The sequence below is a fragment of the Schistocerca serialis genome, chromosome 6 (genome assembly GCF_023864345.2).
Source record: "Schistocerca serialis cubense isolate TAMUIC-IGC-003099 chromosome 6, iqSchSeri2.2, whole genome shotgun sequence".
NCBI classification, from domain to species: Eukaryota; Metazoa; Arthropoda; class Insecta; order Orthoptera; family Acrididae; genus Schistocerca; species Schistocerca serialis.
Genome location: NC_064643.1, coordinates 653208766 through 653231833, shown reverse-complemented (window position 1 = coordinate 653231833; position 23068 = coordinate 653208766). Strand labels below are relative to the sequence as shown.

Genomic DNA, 23068 nt, shown 5'->3' with positions numbered 1-23068 from the left:
GTTGGCTTTATATGTATTACATACACATGTGCATATCTAGTTAAATTGTTACTTTGTCTTGATCATTGTCTGCCTTGAGTATTCTCGTTGTGTCTGGGGTATTGCTTGTGTAATGAACGCACATCTGCATATTTATTTCAAGTTGTTGCCATGTATTGATTGGTGTTTCACTTGAGTATTGTTGTTGTGTGTTTTGGAATTACATGTTGAGCAGTGTCAAGTGTTTACGATTTGCTCTAAAGAACAAAAATTGAAATGCACTTTGCTCAGTGAGTGTCTTGAGCTATTACCACTAAAACCTTACGACGAGGGTTGTTCCAATTCTGTCTGTGGTAAATCAGTTTTAATGGACTGACTACTGGCAAGGCCATCACTGTATGCTTGTGTTCTTCTTCTGTGCCAATAAGGCTAATGGCTGTTTAATTATATAGGGCCAATTACCTGGTCTAAATTGACAATCTAGATTAAGTTACAGCTAGTACCATTTAGCGTGAGTGGATTATTGCCTGATAGTTGTAAGTGGTGCCTTATGATAAACGACTACTGCATTGGTTGTAAGTGATGATATTGTCATTAAAACTAAGAAAATTTGGTGCTCTCTTAGTTAAGAGAAGCTTGGGTCTAGATTAGTAAGTGGCCACTAGTGTGTCTAGTGACTCGCAGTAAACATCACTGCTAACCAGGTACAGGTAATATCTGTGTTCTTTGGGTAACTAACCCCATTATGAATTTCATTTGCTTATGATAACCATGTGAAGTACATTGTTGCCTTAATAATTAATGTTTTTGGAGACCATAATTTCACTTCTCTGAAACGTTCATTCAAGTGACATCTGTGAATACACTGCTGGTCAATACCAGAGAAGGAAAGCTGGTACTCACCATATGGCGGAGATGCTGAGTATTGATAGGCACAATAAAAAGATTCACACACACATAGCTTTCAGCCATTAAGGCCTTTGTCAGCAGTAGATACACACACACACACACACACACACACACACACACACACACACACACACACACACACACTCATGCAAACACAACTTGCTCACACATATGGAGTCTTAGAAAGCTACATTGTGCCTATCGCAACTCAGCATCTCCGCTATATGGTAAGTAGTAACTTTCCTTTTCTGGTATTGTTACATTCCATCCTGGATTTTCCATTGTTTGATTTATACTGCTGGTCAAATATTTAACTTATTCATTGATTTCAAGTTTTTATTTGGTGTTTTGAACCTTCTCAGCCAGGGGTGCTGTTAGTTCGAAGTCAGAAGGAATTGAAAACATTCAGTAGAGCATAATGGTTATTCACGTCTCTATTTCAGAAGACACTCGCTTCCTACTTCCTACTGTCTTCCACCCTCAGCATTTCTGAGCTTCACGCTGTCATTGCTACCGACACTTTACTGCTCAAACTGGGTCAAATTCTGATGTCTGGAGCGGCATTCACTCCTAGGATGTCAGGTATTCCAAATCAGCATCTGATCTGGAAGGGTGAAAACTACTTGTTTATGAAATTGATGAATAATAAGAGTGAAAGACGATTTTAACACAACCCATTCTCAGCCACACACAACCCAGTGCTCCACCTCCAATCACATCACCCTGATCCATCTGCCTCAGTATAGTGCTCTGGAAGTATGACGTCGCCGTGTTTTGTGTTGTGGATATGGATAATTTCTTCTAGTGATTCCTTGTAGGCATATATGCTCTTGGAGGTTTATGATTATTTCTTGGTTGGCCTCTAAGTTAACCCTTAATGATTGAGCAATTACTCCTACATATTTGGAATGAAGCACTTGTGCTGTTATCATGGGTTGTTACTTTGCAATCATTGTCCCATGGCAATCTCAAAGTGTACTGCATTTATTCATACTAAATTTGCAAATCTTTTTTTTGTGCATTTTTCTATTGTGTTTTTGACCTTTTCTCTGTTACACATGAGAAGCGTGAAATTGTCCACAAATGCATTTCATGTTGAAACTGGTGGTCTTTTTTTTTCCTTTTTTTTTTTCTTTAATGGACATTTGGAATCCTTTAGATTCTTTTCTCCCTGTCGTCATAATTTCTTTAACAATGATGTTAGTGTTTTGGTGAAGGCAATCCACCTTTGATCTCAAATGGCTCCCAAATTTGCCTTTAGAGGTTGTGTTAGATAGTGTATCCCAAATTACTGCTCTTGGATTTTTTGCCAATTCTTAATTTTCTTTTATGATGTCTAACATGTGTTTGATTATGGGTTCGTAAGCCTTCTTGAAGTCCACAAAAGTGATCACTCTATTTCTGGAGTTTCTGATTTGAAGAATAGTCCTAAGATTCCAGATCTGTTCTATACAGGAGCACCCCTACTGAAAACCTGCTTGGCACTCTTCTACCTGTGAGTCGGCTTTTCTTTTTTTTGAGTCTGTTTATGTGTGTAGAAGTCTGTACTTATCAGCACAATTTATTTGACTTACTAGACTGATGCAGTAGAAACAAACTGTAGAGACAAAACGGAACAAGTTTGATGTCACACAAACTGAAGATAACCGGCCAATACTCAAGTTCATACATAGTCCAAGATCACAGCTAAAGTCATCAGCAGATAGCAGTCAATACAAAAAACATTCCATTGAGCTAGAACAAAAGCGAATGAGTGCTTGGCATGTCAGGCACAAAGTTATCACCGACCAGAGGTCATGGGGTCCTGCTGAGTGACATGACATGAGCTCTGGTGGTATGGCTTCTTTCCAGACAGCTTGTACACTGTGGCACCATTGGCAGTGGGGGCTGGAGGTAGAGATCGATCTCGGACAGTTATGACAGCTCCATGTCATTGTTGGAGTCTGTTACTACATTTTACAAGGGATTTCAAGAGAATTTTGTAGATGACCAGCAAGAGAGAAATTCCTCTGTTATAGTTAGGGTATGTTGTGTCCCTCTTCTTGTGAAGTGGATGAACAAGCTCAAATCTTCATTCAGAGGGTATTCATTGGTTCTTCCAGATTTCTGCAATGATCGTGTGGATTCCTTGTATTTTTGTCATTTAGCTTTCAGTTTTGCAGTATCTCCATATACTCCCGAGACTCTGTTGTTGTTCGGTGATTTAATAACATACCATATATGATGTTTCCTAGATGGTTGGTGGTTCTGAGCTGGGACAGGCGTCAGCTTTGAAAATGCATTTCCTCCATGAGAGATTTGAAGTTGAGAAGTTTGTTGAAATAGTATGAAAGAATTCTGCAGTTATTTTTTGTGTTGGTTTTTAGTGAGTCATCTTGTCTTTTGAAGCACAGACTGGATACCTGATAATCTGTGAGATTTTCTTTAAGCATCGTGTATAACTTCCTAGTATTATTTTTGGTGAAGTCCTGTTGCATTTTATTTAATCAGTTTGTATTACAAGCACATTTTTTTTCCTTTGAATCAGCTTTACTGATTGTTTTTATAACTCAAGAAATGATTTTCACCTCTCTTACATTCTGCTAGTGCTAAAATTTTTCCAGAATTTTATCCTTTCCCCTACTGCCTTGTCACATGTGGTCCACCACCAGTGTTTTCTCCTTCCTGGACAATAATAACCCAATTTCATAGTGGATTTGAAGGTGTTTACAAGTTCTGTCTAATTTTAAGTTGTTGGTTGGTTTCCTGCATGACTATTTCCTTACTGAGTTGCAGATATTTGGGGGATAACCTAAAGATTTTGTTTCATTGCAGCTTTTTCGTGTTGCGCTATAGATTGATCTGTAGGAGACAGTGATGCAATTCGAAAAAGTCTTTCCTTACTTTTAGAACCAGAATTTCTGCCATGTTTCTGTTAGAATGGCCATATGATCAATCTGGTGTGTTTTGAGGCTGCAGCTGGCTAACAAATTTACCAGTCGTTCACTGTTCACCTTCATTCTCTTGTGGTTTTTATGTATTGCTCTGGTTTTTTCCCTTAGCTCAGTTAGCGAATAAGATTTTCACAAGATGTTGGGGTTTATGTTTGTGGTCTTTCTTATAGTTGCTCCATTTTTCTGAGTATTTTTCTTCTAGCAGTCATTTGCAATTGCATATGTATTAATCAGGGTAAAAGCCTTGTAGCTCAGTTTAAACAAGAGTGTCGAAAAACAAGCTGTGGTAGGGTTAACGTCAGTTACTGACAGTCTGACAGGTTTAGAGATTGAAATCAAACAAAAAAAAAAGCAGGACAGAATAACAGCAGTATTATAAAAATGATAGAATGTTACCATATTGAAGAGATGTTGAGATGCAGTCAGGCACAACAAAAAGACTGCTATACATCTGAGCATTCGGCCAAAAGGCCTTCTTCTGAAGAAGAATCACCACACACACACACACACACACACACACACTGTCTCCAGCCACACTGGCTGGAGACTGCAAAGCCTGTGTCACACTGTGTCCTTTCTTGTTGATTTCACTGCAAGTTTTCCATCGTAGATTCTGTTGTTTTCTGAGTTAAAATGGTTTCCTTTTACAAACTGTGTCTCTTGGGTAGCAACAATCTTTACTATTATTATTAATTATTATTATTTTTATTATTATTATTATTATTATTTTCTTTCTCAGATGTTATGTCTGGTTAAAAATGGAAAGCGACACGGACCTTGATCAAGCGTAACTTCCTTTTAACTGTACGTTATATGTCACATTGCATTTAGGATCTTTCGGGTAATTGAACATGTATCAATAATTACAGATTTCTGTAGTTGTATATATAAGTTTGGATGTAGCTGTATTGCGTTGATGTACTGGTGGATATTGTGTGGTATGACTCCTGTAGTTGATAGTATAATTGGTATAATGTCAACTTTATCCTGATGCCACATGTCCTTGACTTCCTCAGCCAGTTGGATGTATTTTTCAATTTTCTCTCCTGTTTTCTTTTGTATATTTGTTGTATTGGGTATGGATATTTCGATTAGTTGTGTTAATTTCTTCTTTTTATTGGTGAGTATGATGTCAGGTTTGTTATGAGGTGTTGTTTTATCTGTTATAATGGTTCCGTTCCAGTATTGTATTCATCATTCTCCAGTACATTTTGTGGTGCATATTTGAATGTGGGAACGTGTTGTTTTATTAGTTTATGTTGTATGGCAAGTTTTTGATGTATTATTTTTGCTACATTGTCATGTCTTCTGGGGTATTCTGTATTTGCTAGTATTGTACATCCACTTGTGATGTGATCTACTGTTTCTATTTGTTGTTCGCAAAGTCTGCATTTATCTGTTGTGGTATTGGGATCTTTAATAATATGCTTGCTGTAATATCTGGTGTTTATTGTTTGATCCTGTATTGCAATCATGAATCCTTCCGTCTCACTGTATATATTGCCTTTTCTTAGCCATGTGTTGGATGCGTCTTGATCGATGTGTGGCTGTGTTAGATGATACGGGTGCTTGCCATATAGTGTTTTCTTTTTCCAATTTACTTTCTTCGTATCTGTTGATGTTATGTGATCTAGAGGGTTGTAGAAGTGGTTATGAAATTGCAATGGTGTAGCCGATGTATTTATATGAGTGATTGCTTTGTGTATTTTGCTAGTTTCTGCTCGTTCTAGAAAGAATTTTCATAAATTGTCTACCTGTTCATAATGTAGGTTTTTTATGTCGATAAATCCTCTTCCTCCTTCCTTTCTGCTTAATGTGAATCTTTCTGTTGCTGAATGTATGTGATGCATTCTATATTTGTGGCACTGTGATCGTGTAAGTGTATTGAGTGCTTCTAGGTCTGTGTTACTCCATTTCACTACTCCAAATGAGTAGGTCAATATTGGTATAGCATAGGTATTTATAGCTTTTGTCTTGTTTCTTGCTGTCAATTCTGTTTTCAGTATTTTTGTTAGTCTTTGTCTGTATTTTTCTTTTAGTTCTTCTTTAATATTTGTATTATCTATTCCTATTTTCTGTCTGTATCCTAGATATTTATAGGCATCTGTTTTTTCCATTGCTTCTATGCAGTCGCTGTGGTTATCCAATATGTAATGTTTTTGTTTAGTGTGTTTTCCCTTGACTATGCTATTTTTCTTACATTTGTCTGTTCCAAAAGCCATATTTATATCATTGCTGAATACCTCTGTTATCTTTAGTAATTGGTTGAGTCGTTGATTTGTTGCCGCCAGTAGTTTTAGGTCATCCATGTATAGCAAATGTGTGATTTTGTGTTGGTATGTTCCAGTAATATTGTATCCATAATTTGTATTATTTAGGATGTTGGACAGTGGGTTCAGAGCAAGGCAGAACCAGAAAGGACTTCATGAGTCTCCTTGGTATATTCCACACTTAATCTGTATTGGCTGTGATGTGATATTATTTGAATTTGTTGGGATATTAAGTGTGGTTTTCCAATTTTTCATTACTATGTTAAGGAACTGTATCAATTTAGGATCTACTTTGTATATTTCCAATATTTGTAGTAACCAGGAGTGGGGTACACTATCAAAAGCCTTTCGGTAATCAATGTATGCGTAGTGTAGCGACCTTTGTTTAGTTTTAGCTTCATATGTCACTTCTGCATTTATTATCAGTTATTCTTTACATCCTCATGCTCCTTTGCAACAGCCTTTTTGTACTTCATTTATAATTTTGTTCTGTGTTGTATGTGTCATTAATTTCTGTGTAATTAGCTGGGTTTGCTGTGTCTGCATGATCTTTAGGTTTCAAATAAGTTATTCCATGTGTAAGTGTATCAGGATATGTGTATGGGTCTGCAATGTAACTGTTAAATAATTTATATAAAGATGAGGTGACTTACCGAACAAAAGCGCTGGCAGGTCGATAGACACACAAACAAACACAAACACACACACAAAATTCAAGCTTTCGCAACAAACTGTTGCCTCATCAGGAAAGAGGGAAGGAGAGGGGAAGACGAAAGGAAGTGGGTTTTAAGGGAGAGGGCAAGGAGTCATTCCAATCCCGGGAGCGGAAAGACTTACCTTAGGGGGAAAAAAGGACAGGTATACACTAGCACACACGCACATATCCATCCACACATACAGACACAAGCAGACATATTTAAAGACAAAGAGTTTGGGCAGAGATGTCAGTCGAGGCAGAAGTGTAGAGGCAAAGAAGTTGTTGAAAGACAGGTGAGGTATGAGTGGCGGCAACTTGAAATTAGCGGAGATTGAGGCCTGGCGGATGACGAGAAGAGAGGATATACTGAAGGGCAAGTTCCCATCTCCGGAGTTCGGATAGGTTGGTGTTGGTGGGAAGTATCCAGATAACCCGGACGGTGTAACACTGGGCCAAGATGTGCTGGCTGTGCACCAAGGCATGTTTAGCCACAGGGTGATCCTCATTACCAACAAACACTGTCTGCCTGTGTCCATTCATGCGAATGGACAGTTTGTTGCTGGTCATTCCCACATAGAATGCATCACAGTGTAGGCAGGTCAGTTGGTAAATCACGTGGGTGCTTTCACACGTGGCTCTGCCTCTGATCGTGTACACCTTCCGGGTTACAGGACTGGAGTAGGTGGTGGTGGGAGGGTGCATGGGACAGGTTTTGCATCGGGGGCGGTTACAAGGATAGGAGCCAGAGGGTAGGGAAGGTGGTTTGGGGATTTCATAGGGATGAACTAACAGGTTACGAAGGTTAGGTGGACGGTGGAAAGACACTCTTGGCGGAGTGGGGAGGATTTCATGAAGGATGGATCTCATTTCAGGGCAGGATTTGAGGAAGTCGTATCCCTGCTGGAGAGCCACATTCAGAGTCTGGTCCAGTCCCGGAAAGTATCCTGTCACAAGTGGGGCACTTTTGTGGTTCTTCTGTGGGGGATTCTGGGTTTGAGGGGACGAGGAAGTGACTCTGGTTATTTGCTTCTGTACCAGGTCGGGAGGGTAGTTGCGGGATGCGAAAGCTGTTTTCAGGTTGTTGGTGTAATGATTCAGGGATTCCGGACTGGAGCAGATTCGTTTGCCACGAAGACCCAGGCTGTAGGGAAGGGACCGTTTGATGTGGAATGGGTGGCAGCTGTCATAATGGAGGTACTGTTGCTTGTTGGTGGGTTTGATGTGGACGGACGTGTGAAGTTGGCTATTGGACAGGTGGAGGTCAACGTCAAGGAAAGTGGCATGGGATTTGGAGTAGGACCAGGTGAAACTGATGGAACCAAAGGAGTTGAGGTTGGAGAGGAAATTCTGGAGTTCTTCTTCACTGTGAGTCCAGATCATGAAGATGTCATCAATAAATCTGTACCAAACTTTGGGTTGGCAGACTTGGGTAACCAAGAAGGCTTCCTCTAAGCGACCCATGAATAGGTTGGCGTACGGGGGGGCCATCCTGGTGCCCATGGCTGTTCCCTTTAATTGTTGGTATGTCTGGCCCTCAAAAGTGAAGAAGTTGTGGGTCAGGATGAAGCTGGCTAAGGTGATGAGGAAAGAGGTTTTAGGTAGGGTGGAAGGTGATCGGCGTGAAAGGAAATGCTCCATCGCAGCGAGGCCCTGGACGTGCGGAATATTAGTGTATAAGGACGTGGCATCAATGGTTACAAGGATGGTTTCCGGGGGTAACGGATTGGGTAAGGATTCCAGGCGTTCAAGGAAGTGGTTGGTGTCCTTGATGAAGGATGGGAGACTGCATGTAATGGGTTGAAGGTGTTGATCTACGTAGGCGGAGATACGTTCTGTGGGGGCTTGGTAACCAGCTACAATGGGGCGGCCGGGATGATTGGGTTTGTGGATTTTAGGAAGAAGGTAGAAGGTAGGGGTGCGGGGTGTCGGTGGTGTCAGGAGGTTGATGGAGTCAGGTGAAAGGTTTTGCAGGGGGCCTAAGGTTCTGAGAATTCCTTGAAGCTCCGCCTGGACATCGGGAATGGGGTTACCTTGGCAAACTTTGTATGTGGTGTTGTCTGAAAGCTGACGCAGTCCCTCAGCCACATACTCCCGACGATCAAGTACCACGGTCGTGGAACCCTTGTCCGCCGGAAGAATGACGATGGATCGGTCAGCCTTCAGATCACGGATAGCCTGGGCTTCAGCAGTGGTGATGTTGGGTGTAGGATTAAGGTTTTTTAAGAAGGATTGAGATGCAAGGCTGGAAGTCAGAAATTCCTGGAAGGTTTGGAGAGGGTGATTTTGAGGAAGAGGAGGTGGGTCCCGCTGTGACGGAGGACGGAACTGTTCCAGGCAGGGTTCAATTTGGATGGTGTCTTGAGGAGTCGGATCATTAGGAGTAGGATTAGGATCATTTTTCTTCGTGGCAAAGTGATACTTCCAGCAGAGAGTACGGGTGTAGGACAGTAAATCTTTGACGAGGGCTGTTTGGTTGAATCTGGGAGTGGGGCTGAAGGTGTTTTTCCCACGTGGAATGTTTCCTTCCATTATATTGACATTGTTAAATAATTTAGTTAGATGTGAATGTGTTGAGGTGAACTTCTTTAGCCAGAAATTTGCTATTTTATCTTTTCCAGGGGCTTTCCAATTGTGCGTGGAATTAATTGCTCGGGTGACTTCATGTTGCAATATTATCACCTCAGGCATTTGTGGTATCATCTTGTATGTGTCTGTTTCTGCTTGTATCCACCGTGCATGCCTGTTATGTTGTACCGGGTTTGACCATATGTTGCTCCAGAAGTGTTCCATGTCTGTTATGTTTGGTTGATTGTCTATTTTAATGTGTGTGTTATCTATTGCCTGGTAAAATTTCTTTTGGTTTGTGTTGAATGTTTGGTTTTGTTTCTTTCTATTTTCACTTTTTTTGTACCTTCTTAGTCGTTTGGCCAATGCCTGTAATTTCTGCTTCTTTTCATCTAATTGCTCTATCGCTTCTTGTTGTGCGATTTTAGCTAACCTTTTTCATTTTTTGTCTGATATTTGATTTCTTATAAATTGTGTTAGCTGTCCAATGTCTTTTCTCAGTTTTTCTATTCTGATCTGTAGCCTGTGTTGCCATGCTGGTTTTGTGGGTTTCTTCTGTGTGTTGGTTGGTTCTGATCTCTGCCTAGTGTGTATATTTAGTGTAGTGAGTGCTCCTATATAAACCAGTAGTTGTAACTCTTCCATAGTTGTGTTTTCATTTATTTCGTTGTGTATGATTGTGTTGATAGTTGTTATTGTTGTTTCGACTTGTGTGTTATTTGGCGGTCTATGCAAGAACGGTCTAATGTCTGTATTTGTGTCTTTGTATTCTATATATGTCAGCTGAAATTTTTCTTCTATATCCAACGTGTGTCACTTCGTGTTCTATTTGTGCTTGTTCTAGTGGCTGTCTTAAGATTTTGTTTTCCTCTGATTGTTTAATTGATGCGTGTTGTTCTTTGTTTGTTTGCTCTGGGATGTTTGAGTCCATTACTGTATTTTCTTCTTCTTCTTCTGATTGCACATTATTTTGTTCCAGTATTTGTTGTACTTGTTGTTTGATGTGTTCTAATTCTGACTGGGGTATCCTGTTATTTTTGATTATTACACGGATCTGATCAGCTAGTCGTTGTTCTGTTAAAAATTTTAATTCTGGGTATCTGGTAATAAATGCTGTGTATACTTGTGATCTGTATCCAGTTGAGTTGGTTCCTAGGTTTGTTGCTTGGTAATAACAGAAGATGAGGTGTCGGTTAACTTCATCTGACCATCTCATCCTCTGTCTTTGTTTTCCTTCTAGGGTGGTTGCAGGAAGCATATCCTGCAAAACACCTCTATTTGGATTTAAATCATTTTCCAGTTGGCTAGCAGTGTCGTTACCATTGTGGGCAGGCATAGGGTTCAAGCGTCATCCCCGACCATGACGGTGCTTGCCCGAGGCTTCTTTAGTTCTGTCCTGAACCAACTAATCACACTAAAAGGGGGGTTAGCCCTATTAGTGGTTTGTTCTTTTTGTCACCTTTTGCGACTGGCAGAACATACCGGAGGCCTATTCTTTTCCCGGGCCTCCACGGGAATTATTATTATTATTATTATTATTATTATTATTATTATTACTACTATTATTATTATTATTATTATTATTATTATGTTCTGTACCAATGGGTGCTGGAATCTATCATTACCTTCTGTAGTCCACTCAGAGTCAGATTATGCAGACATAAACTCCAGCAAACTTCAATATTCTGCCATGGACTGCCAAAAGATCTCAAGACTATTGTTTATAATATCTCTCATTCCCATCAGAATGCGGCAGTTCATCAGCTATTGACAACCTGACACATTTGCCAAAGCCCTCCAGACCTAACAGGTGATGAAGCCAATGACTATATTACTTTGGCCTTTTAATTAAAATTCATACATGACAACGAACATTTTTTTTTATTTTTAACTGAAATACATCCATAAATTAAAAACTATGTGATGAAAACTAAACGTTTAATAACGGCCCCCATATACTTTTGATGCCTTTGCCCTTGCATGCAAAAAGGATTGTGAGGATGTCTGCAGTGGCTGCTTCTGTTAAACAGCTTTAGAGAGTAAGAATTATATAAAGTCCACTTAATGTGTGTGATCTAAGTAGAGCTTTTGACTGCATTTGACTAGCAAAGCTCTAATTCTATGGTGTATGGAATCCTGCACTGCCATTCACTGTTTCCTATTTGGGTAATGTAAGGCAGTTTGTCTCAATCAGAAATATATATTAATTATCTGTTGAAATTAGCACTGCAGTTCTAAATCTACAGGGTTCTATCCTCTGACATTTTGGGGATACTTTGTCATAGGATATCTCCCTGCTTCTCTGACCCATGACATAGTTCCACTGTACCGCGAGGTGTTGTGTAATATCATCGAGCAGCGGCATGTTTGTTTTAGAAAGGAAGAGGAGTAAAATGTAGAGGCATGGTGTATGAAGAGGTGGTGTGCTCTATTGATTTAATTATGCGGTGGCGATGTGTTTGTGAGGTACATTATTGCGTCATCTGGTGTGCTACAGTTGTCATTACGTGGAGTGTACGAAATTACATGATGGCACAGTGGAATGTAGAACGTTCTCAAATGAAACAGAATATTTTGTAAAATTTAAACTGTACTCTTAGGTGCCTGTATAACCACTGAGTAAGTGGATCAATTTTTTTCAGTAAATCACGAGAGAAGGTAGGTTGCTCAACATTTATTAATATATTGAACATGCAACTCTAGTATTAATGAACATAGATCCATCTACCTCCTTCCATGATTTAATTAAAAACTTGATCCACCTACCTTCTCCCATGATTTCATTAAAAAGCATTGATTCACCTACCTTCCCTTCATGACTCAATAAAAAAACAATTATCCATTCATGAAGTTTATAGAAAACTATTTTCTCATGAGTTCTGCTGTCTTGTCCTATCCGACTCATCATTCAGCATGTTCATTTCCTATTATTTACCATGCATGCAATTACCAACCACAACCCGCAACAGAAAATCTGAGGACACTGTAAGTGCACTTTTCCTCAGGTGTTGAGGTATATATATATGTGAACTGGAGACTGGGATACCGGTTAGTGTACTTGTGGTGGGAGGGGGGTTATTGGTGTCCTCTTCTACAGTTGAGCCATATAAGTGAACTGGAGAATGGGATACTAGCTTTTGTAGTTATGGGGAGGGTTTATTGGTATCCCGGTCTTGGGCTGAGCTATGTAAGTCAACTGAAGATTGGTATATTGGCTTTTGTAGTGGGGGAGGAAGGGGGGGGGGGGGGGGGGGGTATTGATATCCTGATCTATTGTCGAGCAATATAGATTAACTGGAGACTGGGATACCATGATCCTACAGTGTGTTTTACATGGTTTTTTTATTTTACTTTTTAGCAGTTTTGAGCGATCTCCCCCCTCCCTCCCCCAAATGATGCATCTTGAACAGTGTTTTTTTTTGTTGAATTTTTAGTTTGTTCCCATCCAAAACCCCACTTTTGCCACAGCTGCCCCACTAATTTTATTGAGTGCATCACTTCATGTAATATTTTTGCATTTGCCATGATTGATGTTTTGGATGCCATGTTGGATATACTCGAAATAGGGTTCTTCACCATGGTGATGTCATTGGCCAAAGCAGACAGGTGGTACCCCAGTCTCCAGTAAACCTGACTTTTCTTTCTCATTGTTACAATTAGCTGACTGCCTCATTGTTTAGCTTAGTCTGTTCTATGCTATGCTACTGACTGAACATTGCTTCCCACACATCACAGCATTACTACTATGGATCACTTTATTCTGCACTGAAATGGCTTAATGTCAATAAATTCCTCATACCCTAGGCAATAAAAAGTGTGAAATCGTCCACGTTTACGTAAAAAAAAAAAAAAAAAAAAAAAAAATTATTAATTTTTAGTTACATGTTAGACTACCCTAATTTTTAAGGTTGTCAATTAAACTAAGAACAACCATCATATAGCAAACATGGTTGGAAAGACAAACCAAAGACTGCGTTTTATTGGAAGAACACTTAGAAATTGCAACAAATCTACTAAAAAGACTACCTACACTTCTGTAGTACTGCTGCATTATATAGGATCCTTACCAGATAGAATTGATGGAGGACATTCGAAAAAGTTTATATAGAAGGGCAGCTCATTTTGCATTATTGCAAAACATGGGATTGTGACACAGATATATTAAGCGAGTTAGGGTGGCAATCACTAAAACGAAGGTGTATCTCATTGTGGCAAGATCTTTTTGTGAAATTTCAGTCACCAACTTTCTCATTTGAATGCAAAAATATTTTGATGACATTCACCTAGATAGTGAGAAATAGCCATTGTAATAAAATAAGAGAAATCAGAGCTCACGTGGAAAGATTTAGATGTTCATTTTTCCAATGTGATATTTGAGAGAGAAATGGTCAAGAAATAGCGTGAAAGTAGTGCTATGAACTGTCTACCAAACACTTAAGTGTGAATTGCAAAGTAATCATGTAGCTATAGTTGCCACCCAGACAAAACTCAACACTTGTCTTTGGGAGTGACAAAGGATTTAGAAACTAAATCCATGAAATTTTTAGGTGCCAATATCGATTCAAAGCTTCACTGGGAGGAACACATAACCACTTCTTGAAAAGACATCCTGAGTAATTTTTCTCATGCCGACTCTAAGAAATATGATTAACAGTCATGATCTTCAAGTGACTCACTTTGGACTCTTCTAGTCAAGTATATCTTATGACCTGATGGCATGGAGAAATTCCTTCTCACATCATTAACATTTTGAACCTACATCAATACATACTTTATAAATGACAGCAACATTTAAAAATTTTAAAATAGTTATGAACTTTCCTTTGCTTTAATTGAATACGTTAATACAAGACTTGTATACAATATTATGAACAGTACCAGTCACTAGTTTCTTTCTCTGGAAAACGATAAATAGCAAATAAGGATTCAAGATTCTTATTTCACATCCCTGAAGTCTGTCCTCCATGATGTGATTAATAGAACAGTATACATGAATGAATGAATACCAAATCTGAACCATAGGTCACGCTGCATCTTAAGATGCTTGGATACTTTAAGATGATGTGCATCTGCATCTGCATACACACTCTGCAAACCTCCGTGAAATACATGCCAGAGGGCCCTTAGTATTGTACCACATGATAGGCTCTCTTTCCATTCCCGTCGCACATTACTCATGTTGGCATATGTTCTCAATCTGAATTCAGTAATATTTAGTGTTTCTTCTTTGGTGAAGGAAATTCTGAAAATCATGTCTGGTAACTCTCTTTCAGTGGTGCTGTCATCAGTAACATTACCACTGTCATCACACACTGTTTATGAATTGCATTTCTTACTTATATTTTCCAATATGTAAGCATTTTTCATGTATATTAATAATGTCATGCAGTTGTTTATTGGAAATACTGATTTTTTATCTGGCACACAGGTAAACAAAAGTACTAATTTCCATGTGACTAACGGAAATGCAATTTATAATGCTGACAAGGTAGTTTTTCTACCTCTACAATTTTGCCAATATTTATATTGCTTAGATATTTTTCTGCTGGGTGTTTTCCAACTGCCTTTCATCATGTTCTGCTTCAACCACATAGATTTTACTTCTTGACATTGCATTGTGCAAGATTCATTGTGGGAACTAGCTTTAAATTTTAACTAGATGTGTTTTTTTTGTTTTTTTTTTCCTTGTAGTTAAGAAGGATACATGAGTGGAATGAGTATATCATAACAAGTAGGTATTGAAGTTATATGTGGAATAGCTTTTCGATCGCATTCCGGTCTTGGCCTCTTTTTAGCATCATATACAGACTGACTCTGTGTCTATTGGTTCCTTTCAAATAATGATAACTCTAATAATAAGTGGCATAGAAGGCTTGTAATACCGTGATCTGTGTTTTTGTATCTTGATGATCATCTGAAATTTTTGTGTGGTGGGGAGGTCTGGAACAGGCTCCTCTCTGCTTTGTGCGGCCAAAGTTGTTGCTTGAATAGATAAGTAATGAAACTGACATGTTTACCACCAAAGCGGTGTCAAATCAAAGGGCAAGGAACCAACACTACAGAATGATTTACTCAACCTACAACAGTACGCTTCAGAACAGAGGCTGCCAATGGTTCAGCTTCCATTAGACTTCATAAGGACAGTGGGAAATACAGAATTAGAAGAACAGTCATACAAGTAGATCACGCAATATCGAAATTATTTTCGGCTAAGTAATGAAAAATATCAGTGAAAGGGGGAGTGGCTGTGTAATGTAGCTCTTGGCAAAAAAAGTCACAGGTCTGCTGCAGTGGGATCTGTGAAGTTGATACAGATCTTCCATTTGTTAAACATTCTTAAAACAGAGTCCGAAATATGTTTCCCATGCCTCGGAAATTAAGTATCCGCTTAATACAAGACTGAGTGTGATAGGTTTATTCGATGTATTGTACCCCTTAACGCAAATTGAAAACATGATACTGTACTACTCAAAACAAAATACTTCCGAAAAAGTAACACGTTTTGTTTACTTACACTATACTCGAAATCTTCTCCCGGTATATCCACTGATTGCACGTTCGTTGCACTACACAGCTTACTGTTATTTTTTGGAGAATGTGACACAATCGGTTGTGACGTATTCACCGACATTTTTATAGGTACATCTCACCCCCTGAATAGAATAAAATAATTCAAGGCTACAAGCATTTACTAACACCGGCAAAAACGAATATATTACTTCTGCTCCATTGTTTATGTACAACTACATCCGTCACTGTGCCCTGTCTTCATTTCATAGATGTTATTTTACAAAATCTAAAATATTATATCAATATTTCAATACAACACGACTAGCGCCTACGTACAAAACTGAATGATCACGTATATACACCAGAATAACATTTCTTCCAATTCTAAAAGGTAGAAACGAAAAATAAACAAGCTCTTAAACTGTAGTGAAGCGTCTGCCAAAGTAATTTGCAGAGGAACTTTGGCGAAATTGCTTAACATCGTTGGTTTGTTTTGATGGCAGTAAGGTGGGGGGATTGTGTTGGATGTTTCAAACGAAGTCGTGTGACGGTGTGAGTCTGTGAGGCACGTGAAGGCGTTACAACGCTATAATGAAATATCTTCATGTTGTGAACACATCACTACGCTGATGCTACAACCTGACATCGTTATTTAAATCTTGCAATGGCAGAGGAGAACGTGGTAATACCTCCACAAGAAGTAGCTACTTCGACGTACACTTCGTTGTTGCAACAGACGTACGATGAGGTAAAATAAGATTTCTAAACTTTGCAGTTCTGCCCTTTGATGGGAGTGAACAACCAATATGAATACTGGTGTGTGTGTGTGTGTGTGTGTGTGTGTGTGTGTGTGTGTGTGTGTGAGAGAGAGAGAGAGAGAGAGAGATATGATATTCAACAACACTAATGAAAGGCCCCAAGAAAATGTAAATGAATAGCTTTAGTAGTCCTCCAACAGAATCAGGCAATGATATGTGGATGTCATAGATGTATCATCCTTCACACAATCATGGGCCAACTCTTGGGAGGCTACCTCCCTGTCTAATAAACTTCGTGCGATTAAGGTGACACCTGTCCCGTGGCGTTCTTCCTTCCACCTCTCCCGATAGGACTCGACCGCCCCGTGTCATCCCCGCGTCTGCCATACCAGGCTGACCCACGGTTTTCTTGTGTGTAATAAGCTCCCCCCACTTTGTGGTTGTGGAGTCTTCCAGTCAGTAGCCCACATTTTGGTGGAATGCCCCCTTCTTTTGGCTCTGCGTACTGAGTACATACTTCGGTGCACTTTACCTTTAATATTGGCAGACGATTCCTGGATGGTTGAACTGGTTCTCAGCTTCCTCTGTGAAAGTGGTTTTTATTTTCAGTTCTAAGGTTTTTAATCTCCCTCTGGAGTAGGGGCAGGGTGGTCACTTCTTCTTCCGTGTGTATTTGCTTTTAGGAAGCTTTAATTGTCGAGTGCTATTAATAGTTCCATAGATTTCGTGTTTGTTTTGAATACAGTCAGAGAGAGTCCCTTTAGTCAACCATAGTGCCAGTAGTCCTAGTGTTTGTTTTCAATACAGTCCAGAGACAGGTAGTGCTATTTTCATTGTTTTCTACAAGAAGTGCCTAGCAACCACAGTTTAGTGAATAAACAGCCGCCTTTAGTGAATTAGCAGTCTATTTAAAGGTTGATTAACTCTCTTCAGTAAATTGGTTCCTTAGGATGGATAGGATGTGTGACTGCTGTGTACGGACGCAGGAGGAGCTGGCCACTGTTCGCGAACAGCTGAGCGTGTTGATGGCCGCAGTCAGCCGTCTTCAGGCTGCTGCCTCGGAGTGTAGCGGCAGTGGGGAGTCTGGTGCGTCGCAAGGTACACCCCAGGTGTTACATGCTTCACCCATTGTCCCTGCTGTCGAGACATCTTCGCGTGTACTGGGCGCGGTTGGGCCACCTCTCCCCAAGGGGAGTGGCGGGTTCAGCGGCGTTCGCGGTGCATGAGGCGGAGGGTCAATGTGGAGGCTGGCCGTGTGGCATTGCTCGCTCTGCCTGTGAGTGGACATGTGGCTGCTCCTTCAGCAAGGTCCTAGCAGGCACACGGGGAGAGGGGTTTATTAGTTATTGGGAGCTCCATCGATAGGCGGGTGATGGAGCCCCTTAGGGAAATAGCGGGAAGGTCGGGGAAGAAGGCCAGTGTTCACTCTGTCTGCTTGCCGGGGGGTCTCATCCGAGTTGTGGAGGAGGCCCTACCGGCGGCGATAGAGAGCACTGGGTGCATCCGACTGCAAATTGTTGCTCATGTCGGCACCAATGACTCCTGCCGTCTGGGTTCAGAGGTCATCCTCAGTTCGTACAGGCGGTTGGCGGAATTGGTGAAGGCAGAAAGCCTCGCTCGCGGGGTGAAATCAGAGCTAACTATTTGTAGTATCGTTCCCAGAACCGATCGCGGTCCTCTGGTTTGGAGCCGAGTGGAAGGCTTAAACCAGAGGCTCAGACGATTCTGCGGAGATCTGGGGTGCAAATTTCTCGACCTCCGCTATCGGGTGGAGAAATGTAGGTCCCCCTGAATAGGTCAGGCATGCACTACATGCCGGAAGCGGCCACAAGGGTAGCGGAGTACGTGTGGAGTGCACATGGGGGTTTTTTAGGTTCCCCTGCCTAGGCCCGACAAGACGCCTCCTGAGACGCAGCAAGGTAGGAGTAGGCAAAATGCAACAGGGAATAACAATATTAATGTGCTAATAGTAAACTGCAGGAGCGTCTACACAAAGGTCCCAGAACTGCTCTCATTAATAAACGGTCACAACGCTCATATAGTACTAGGGACAGAAAGTTGGCTGAAACCAGACGTAAATAGTAATGAAATTCTAAACTCAGATTGGAATGTATACCGCAGAGACAGGCTGGACAGTGAAGGGGGAGGCGTGTTTATAGCGATAAGAAGTGCAATAGTATCGAAGGAAATTGACGGAGATCCGAAATGTGAAATGATTTGGGTGAAGGTCACGGTTAAAGCAGGCTCAGATATGGTAATTGGACGTCTCTATAGGCCCCCTGGTTCAGCAGCTGTTGTGGCTGAGCACCTGAAGGATAATTTGGAAAATATTTCGAGTAGATTTCCCCACCATGTTATAGTTCTGGGTGGAGATTTTAATTTGCCGGATATAGACTGGGAGACTCAGACGTTCATAACGGGTGGCAGGGACAAAGAATCCAGTGAAATTTTCTGAAGTGCTTTATCTGAAAACTACCTTGAGCAGTTAAACAGAGAACCGACTCGTGGCGATAACATATTAGACCTTCTGGTGACAAACAGACCCGAACTATTCGAAAAAGTTAACGCAGAACAGGGAATCAGCGATCATAAAGCGGTTACTGCATCGATGATTTCAGCCGTAAATAGGAATATTAAAAAGGGTAGGAAGATTTTTCTGTTTAGAAAAAGTGACAAAAAGCAGATTTCAGAGTACCTGTTGGCTCAACACAAAAGTTTTGTCTCAAGTACAGATAGTGTTGAGGATCGGTGGACAAAGTTCAAAACCGTCGTACGTAATGCGTTAGATGAGTATGTGCCAAGCAAGATCATTAGAGATGGAAAAGAGCCACCATGGTACAACAACCGAGTTAGAAAACTGCTGCGGAAGCAAAGGGAACTTCACAGCAAACATAAACATAGCCAAAGCCTTGCAGACAAACAAAAATTACGCGAAGCGAAATGTAGTGTGAGGAGGGCTATGCGAGAGGCGTTCAATGAATTCGAAAGTAAAGTTCTATGTACTGACTTGGCAGAAAATCCTAAGAAATTTTGGTCTTAAGTCAAAGTGGTAGGTGGATCAAAACAAAATGTCCAGACACTCTGTGACCAAAATGGTACTGAAACAGAGGATGACAGACTAAAGGCCGAAATACTAAATGTCTTTTTCCAAAGTTGTTTCACAGAGGAAGATTGCACTGTAGTTCCTTCTCTAGATTGTTGCACAGATGACAAAATGGTAGATATCGAAATAGACAACAGAGGGATAGAGAAACAATTAAAATCGCTCAAAAGAGGAAAGGCCTCTGGACCTGATGGGATACCAGTTCAATTTTACACAGAGTATGTGAAGGAACTTGCCCCCCTTCTTGCAGCGGTGTACCGTAGGTCTCTAGAAGAGCGTAGCGTTCCAAAGGATTGGAAAAGGGCACAGGTCATCCCCGTTTTCAAGAAGGGACGTTGAGCAGATGTGCAGAACTATAGACCTATATCTCTAACGTCGATCAGTTGTAGAATTTTGGAACACGTATTGTGTTCGAGTATAATGACTTTTCTGGAGACTAGAAATCTACTGTGTAGGAATCAGCATGGGTTTCGAAAAAGACGGTCATGTGAAACCCAGCTCGCGCTATTCGTCCACGAGACTCAAAGGGCCATAGACACGGGTTCACAGGTAGATGCCGTGTTTCTTGACTTCCGCAAGGCGTTCGATACAGTTCCCCACAGTCGTTTAATGAACATGGACTATCAGACCAATTGTGTGATTGGATTGAGGAGTTCCTAGATAACAGGACGCAGCATGTCATTCTCAATGGAGAGAAGTCTTCCGAAGTAAGAGTGATTTCAGGTGTGCCGCAGGGGAGTGTCATAGGACCGTTGCTATTCACAATATACATAAATGACCTTGTGGATGACATGGGAAGTTCACTGAGGCTTTTTGCAGATGATGCTGTGGTGTATCGAGAGGTTGTAACAATGGAAAATTGTACTGAAATGCAGGAGGTTGTTGTTGTTGTGGTCTTCAGTCCTGAGGCTGGTTTGATGCAGCTCTCCATGCTACTCTATCCTGTGCAAGCTTCTTCATCTCCCAGTACCTACTGCAACCTACATCCTTCTGAATCTGCTTAGTATATTGATCTCTTGGTCTCCCTCTACGATTTTTACCCTCCACACTGCCCTCCAATGCTAAATTTGTGATCCCTTAATGCAGGAGGATCTGCAGCAAATTGACGCATGGAGCAGGGAATGGCAATTGAATCTCAATGTATACAAGTGTAATGTGCTGCGAATACACAGAAAGATAGATCCTTTATCATTTAGCTACAAAATAGCAGGTCAGCAACTGGAAGCCGTTAATACCATAAATTATCTGGGAGTACGCATTAGGAGTGATTTAAAATGGAATGATCATATAATGTTGATCGTCGGTAAAGCAGATGCCAGACTGAGATTCATTGGAAGAATCCTAAGGAAATGCAATTTGAAAACAAAGGAAGTAGGTTACAGTACGCTTGTTCGCCCACTGCTTGAATACTGCTCAGCAGTGTGGGATCCATACCAGATAGTGTTCATAGAAGATATAGAGAAGATCCAACGGAGAGCAGCGCGCTTCGTTACAGGATCATTTAGTAATCGCGACAGCGTTACGGAGATGATAGATAAACTCCAGTGGAAGAATCTGCAGGAGAGACGCTCAGTAGCTCGGTACGGGCTTTTGTCAAAGTTTCGAGAACATACCTTCACCGAAGAGTCAAGCAGTATATTGCTCCCTCCTACGTATATCTCGCGAAGAGACCATGAGGATAAAATCAGAGAGATTAGAGCCCACACAGAGGCATACCGACAATCCTTCTTTCCACGAACAATACGAGACTGGAATAGAAGGGAGAACCGATAAGAGGTACTCAAGGTACCCTCCGCCACACACCGTCAGGTGGCTTGCGGAGTATGGATGTAGATGTAGATGTAAGCTGTGTTTGGAGATTCCTGTCTCCCCTCCCTGGCCAAGATCCTCTTTTCTCTCCCCTTTACTCTGTTTTTATTGTTTTTTAGATTTGGCTAGTCTCCTTTTTCAATACACACTTTTACATTCTAGCAGTTGAACGCTTTTGAATAGCAGGTGGTCTTGCCTGTACTGCATCATAGGTGGGCTGTTTCCTGCCTCTAGCGTAGGCTTGGGGTTGCCTACTTGCTGACTTCCCTCCTTTTGTTTTCACCATTGACCACACAACTGCACTTCTATGTATTTTAACCTTTTCCCTTTTATTGTTATGACTCTTCTGAGATGTAAATCCATCCGAATGGACCACCTTTGAAACAAGGGACTGATGCCCTTGCTATTTGGTCCCTTCAACCCCAATCAACAAACCAACCAGTCAGTCACAAATTTCACTTGGAACCCCATATGATCATACTTTTAACAATTAGCTTAGGTGTGGTACTGAGTCAAATGCTTTTTGCAAATCAAGAAACATTGCATCTACCTGGTTGCCTTGATCCAAAGCTTTCAGTACCTCATGTGAGAAAAGTGTGAGTTGGGTTTCACATGAGCAATGTTTTCAAAATCTGTGCTGGTTGGCATTGATGAGGTCATTCTGTTCAAAATACCTCTCGATGTCAAGGATATTGGATAGTAGTTTTGTGGATCAGTTCTACTACCCATATTGTAGATGGGTGTGACCTGTGCCTTTTTCCAAGAATGTGGCAGTTTTTTTCTTTGGTGCATGTACAATAGATTATAGTTCGGAAAGGGATTAACTCGGCCACAAATTCGGTATAGAATCTGACATGGATTCCGTGATGTCCTGGAGCTTCGTTCAGTTTCAAATATTTCAGTTGTTTCTTAACACCACTGACACTAATACTTATTTCATTCATCTTTTTGATAGTACAAGGATTAAATTGGGGCAACTCTACTGGGTTTCTCTTTGTAAAGGAACATTTGAAAATGGAATTAAGCATTTCAGCTTTTACTTTGTAACCCTCAATATGAATTCCTGTATCATTTGCTAGGGACTGGACACTAACTTTGGTGCCTCTAACAACCTCTACATCCAACCAGAATTTCTTTGGCTTTTGTGAAATGACATTTGACAACATCATGCTACAGTAGTCATTGAAGGCATCACACATTGTTCTCTTGACAGCCAAATGCATTTCATTCAGCTTCTGTCTGTCTATAGCCCTATGCTTTGTTTTACATCTATTATCCATTAATTTCTGTTTCTTTAGAAGTTTCCCTACAGTGACTGTATACCATGGAGGTTCCCATCCATTATGAACTGTTCTACTGGGTATGTATCTATCAGGTGCATAGTCAACTATTATTTTAAACTTGAGCCAGAATTCCTCTACATGCTCCTGACAAGGGAATCTCCCCATCGCACCCCCCTCAGATTTAGTTATAAGTTGGCACAATGGATAGGCCTTGAAAAACTGAACACAGATCAGTCGAGAAAACAGGAAGAA

At 40.7% G+C, this 23068-nt stretch overlaps 2 protein-coding genes across 2 annotated transcripts in view; one reads left to right on the top strand and one right to left on the bottom strand.

Moving 5' to 3' along the window:
- Positions 1-16236, bottom strand: part of LOC126484007 (uncharacterized) — an 88916-nt gene extending 72680 nt beyond the window's left edge. Inside the window, exon 1 of the mRNA XM_050107326.1 lies at positions 15868-16236. Within this exon, the coding sequence (XP_049963283.1) occupies positions 15868-15984 (117 nt within the window). The 5' untranslated portion in view covers positions 15985-16236. The remainder of the gene's footprint in view (positions 1-15867) is intronic.
- Positions 16237-16360: 124 nt separating this feature from the next.
- LOC126484006 (unconventional prefoldin RPB5 interactor-like protein) overlaps positions 16361-23068 on the top strand; it is a 41437-nt gene continuing 34729 nt past the window's right edge. The window contains exon 1 of the mRNA XM_050107325.1: positions 16361-16611. Coding sequence (XP_049963282.1) covers positions 16528-16611 — 84 coding nt within the window. The 5' untranslated portion in view covers positions 16361-16527. The remainder of the gene's footprint in view (positions 16612-23068) is intronic.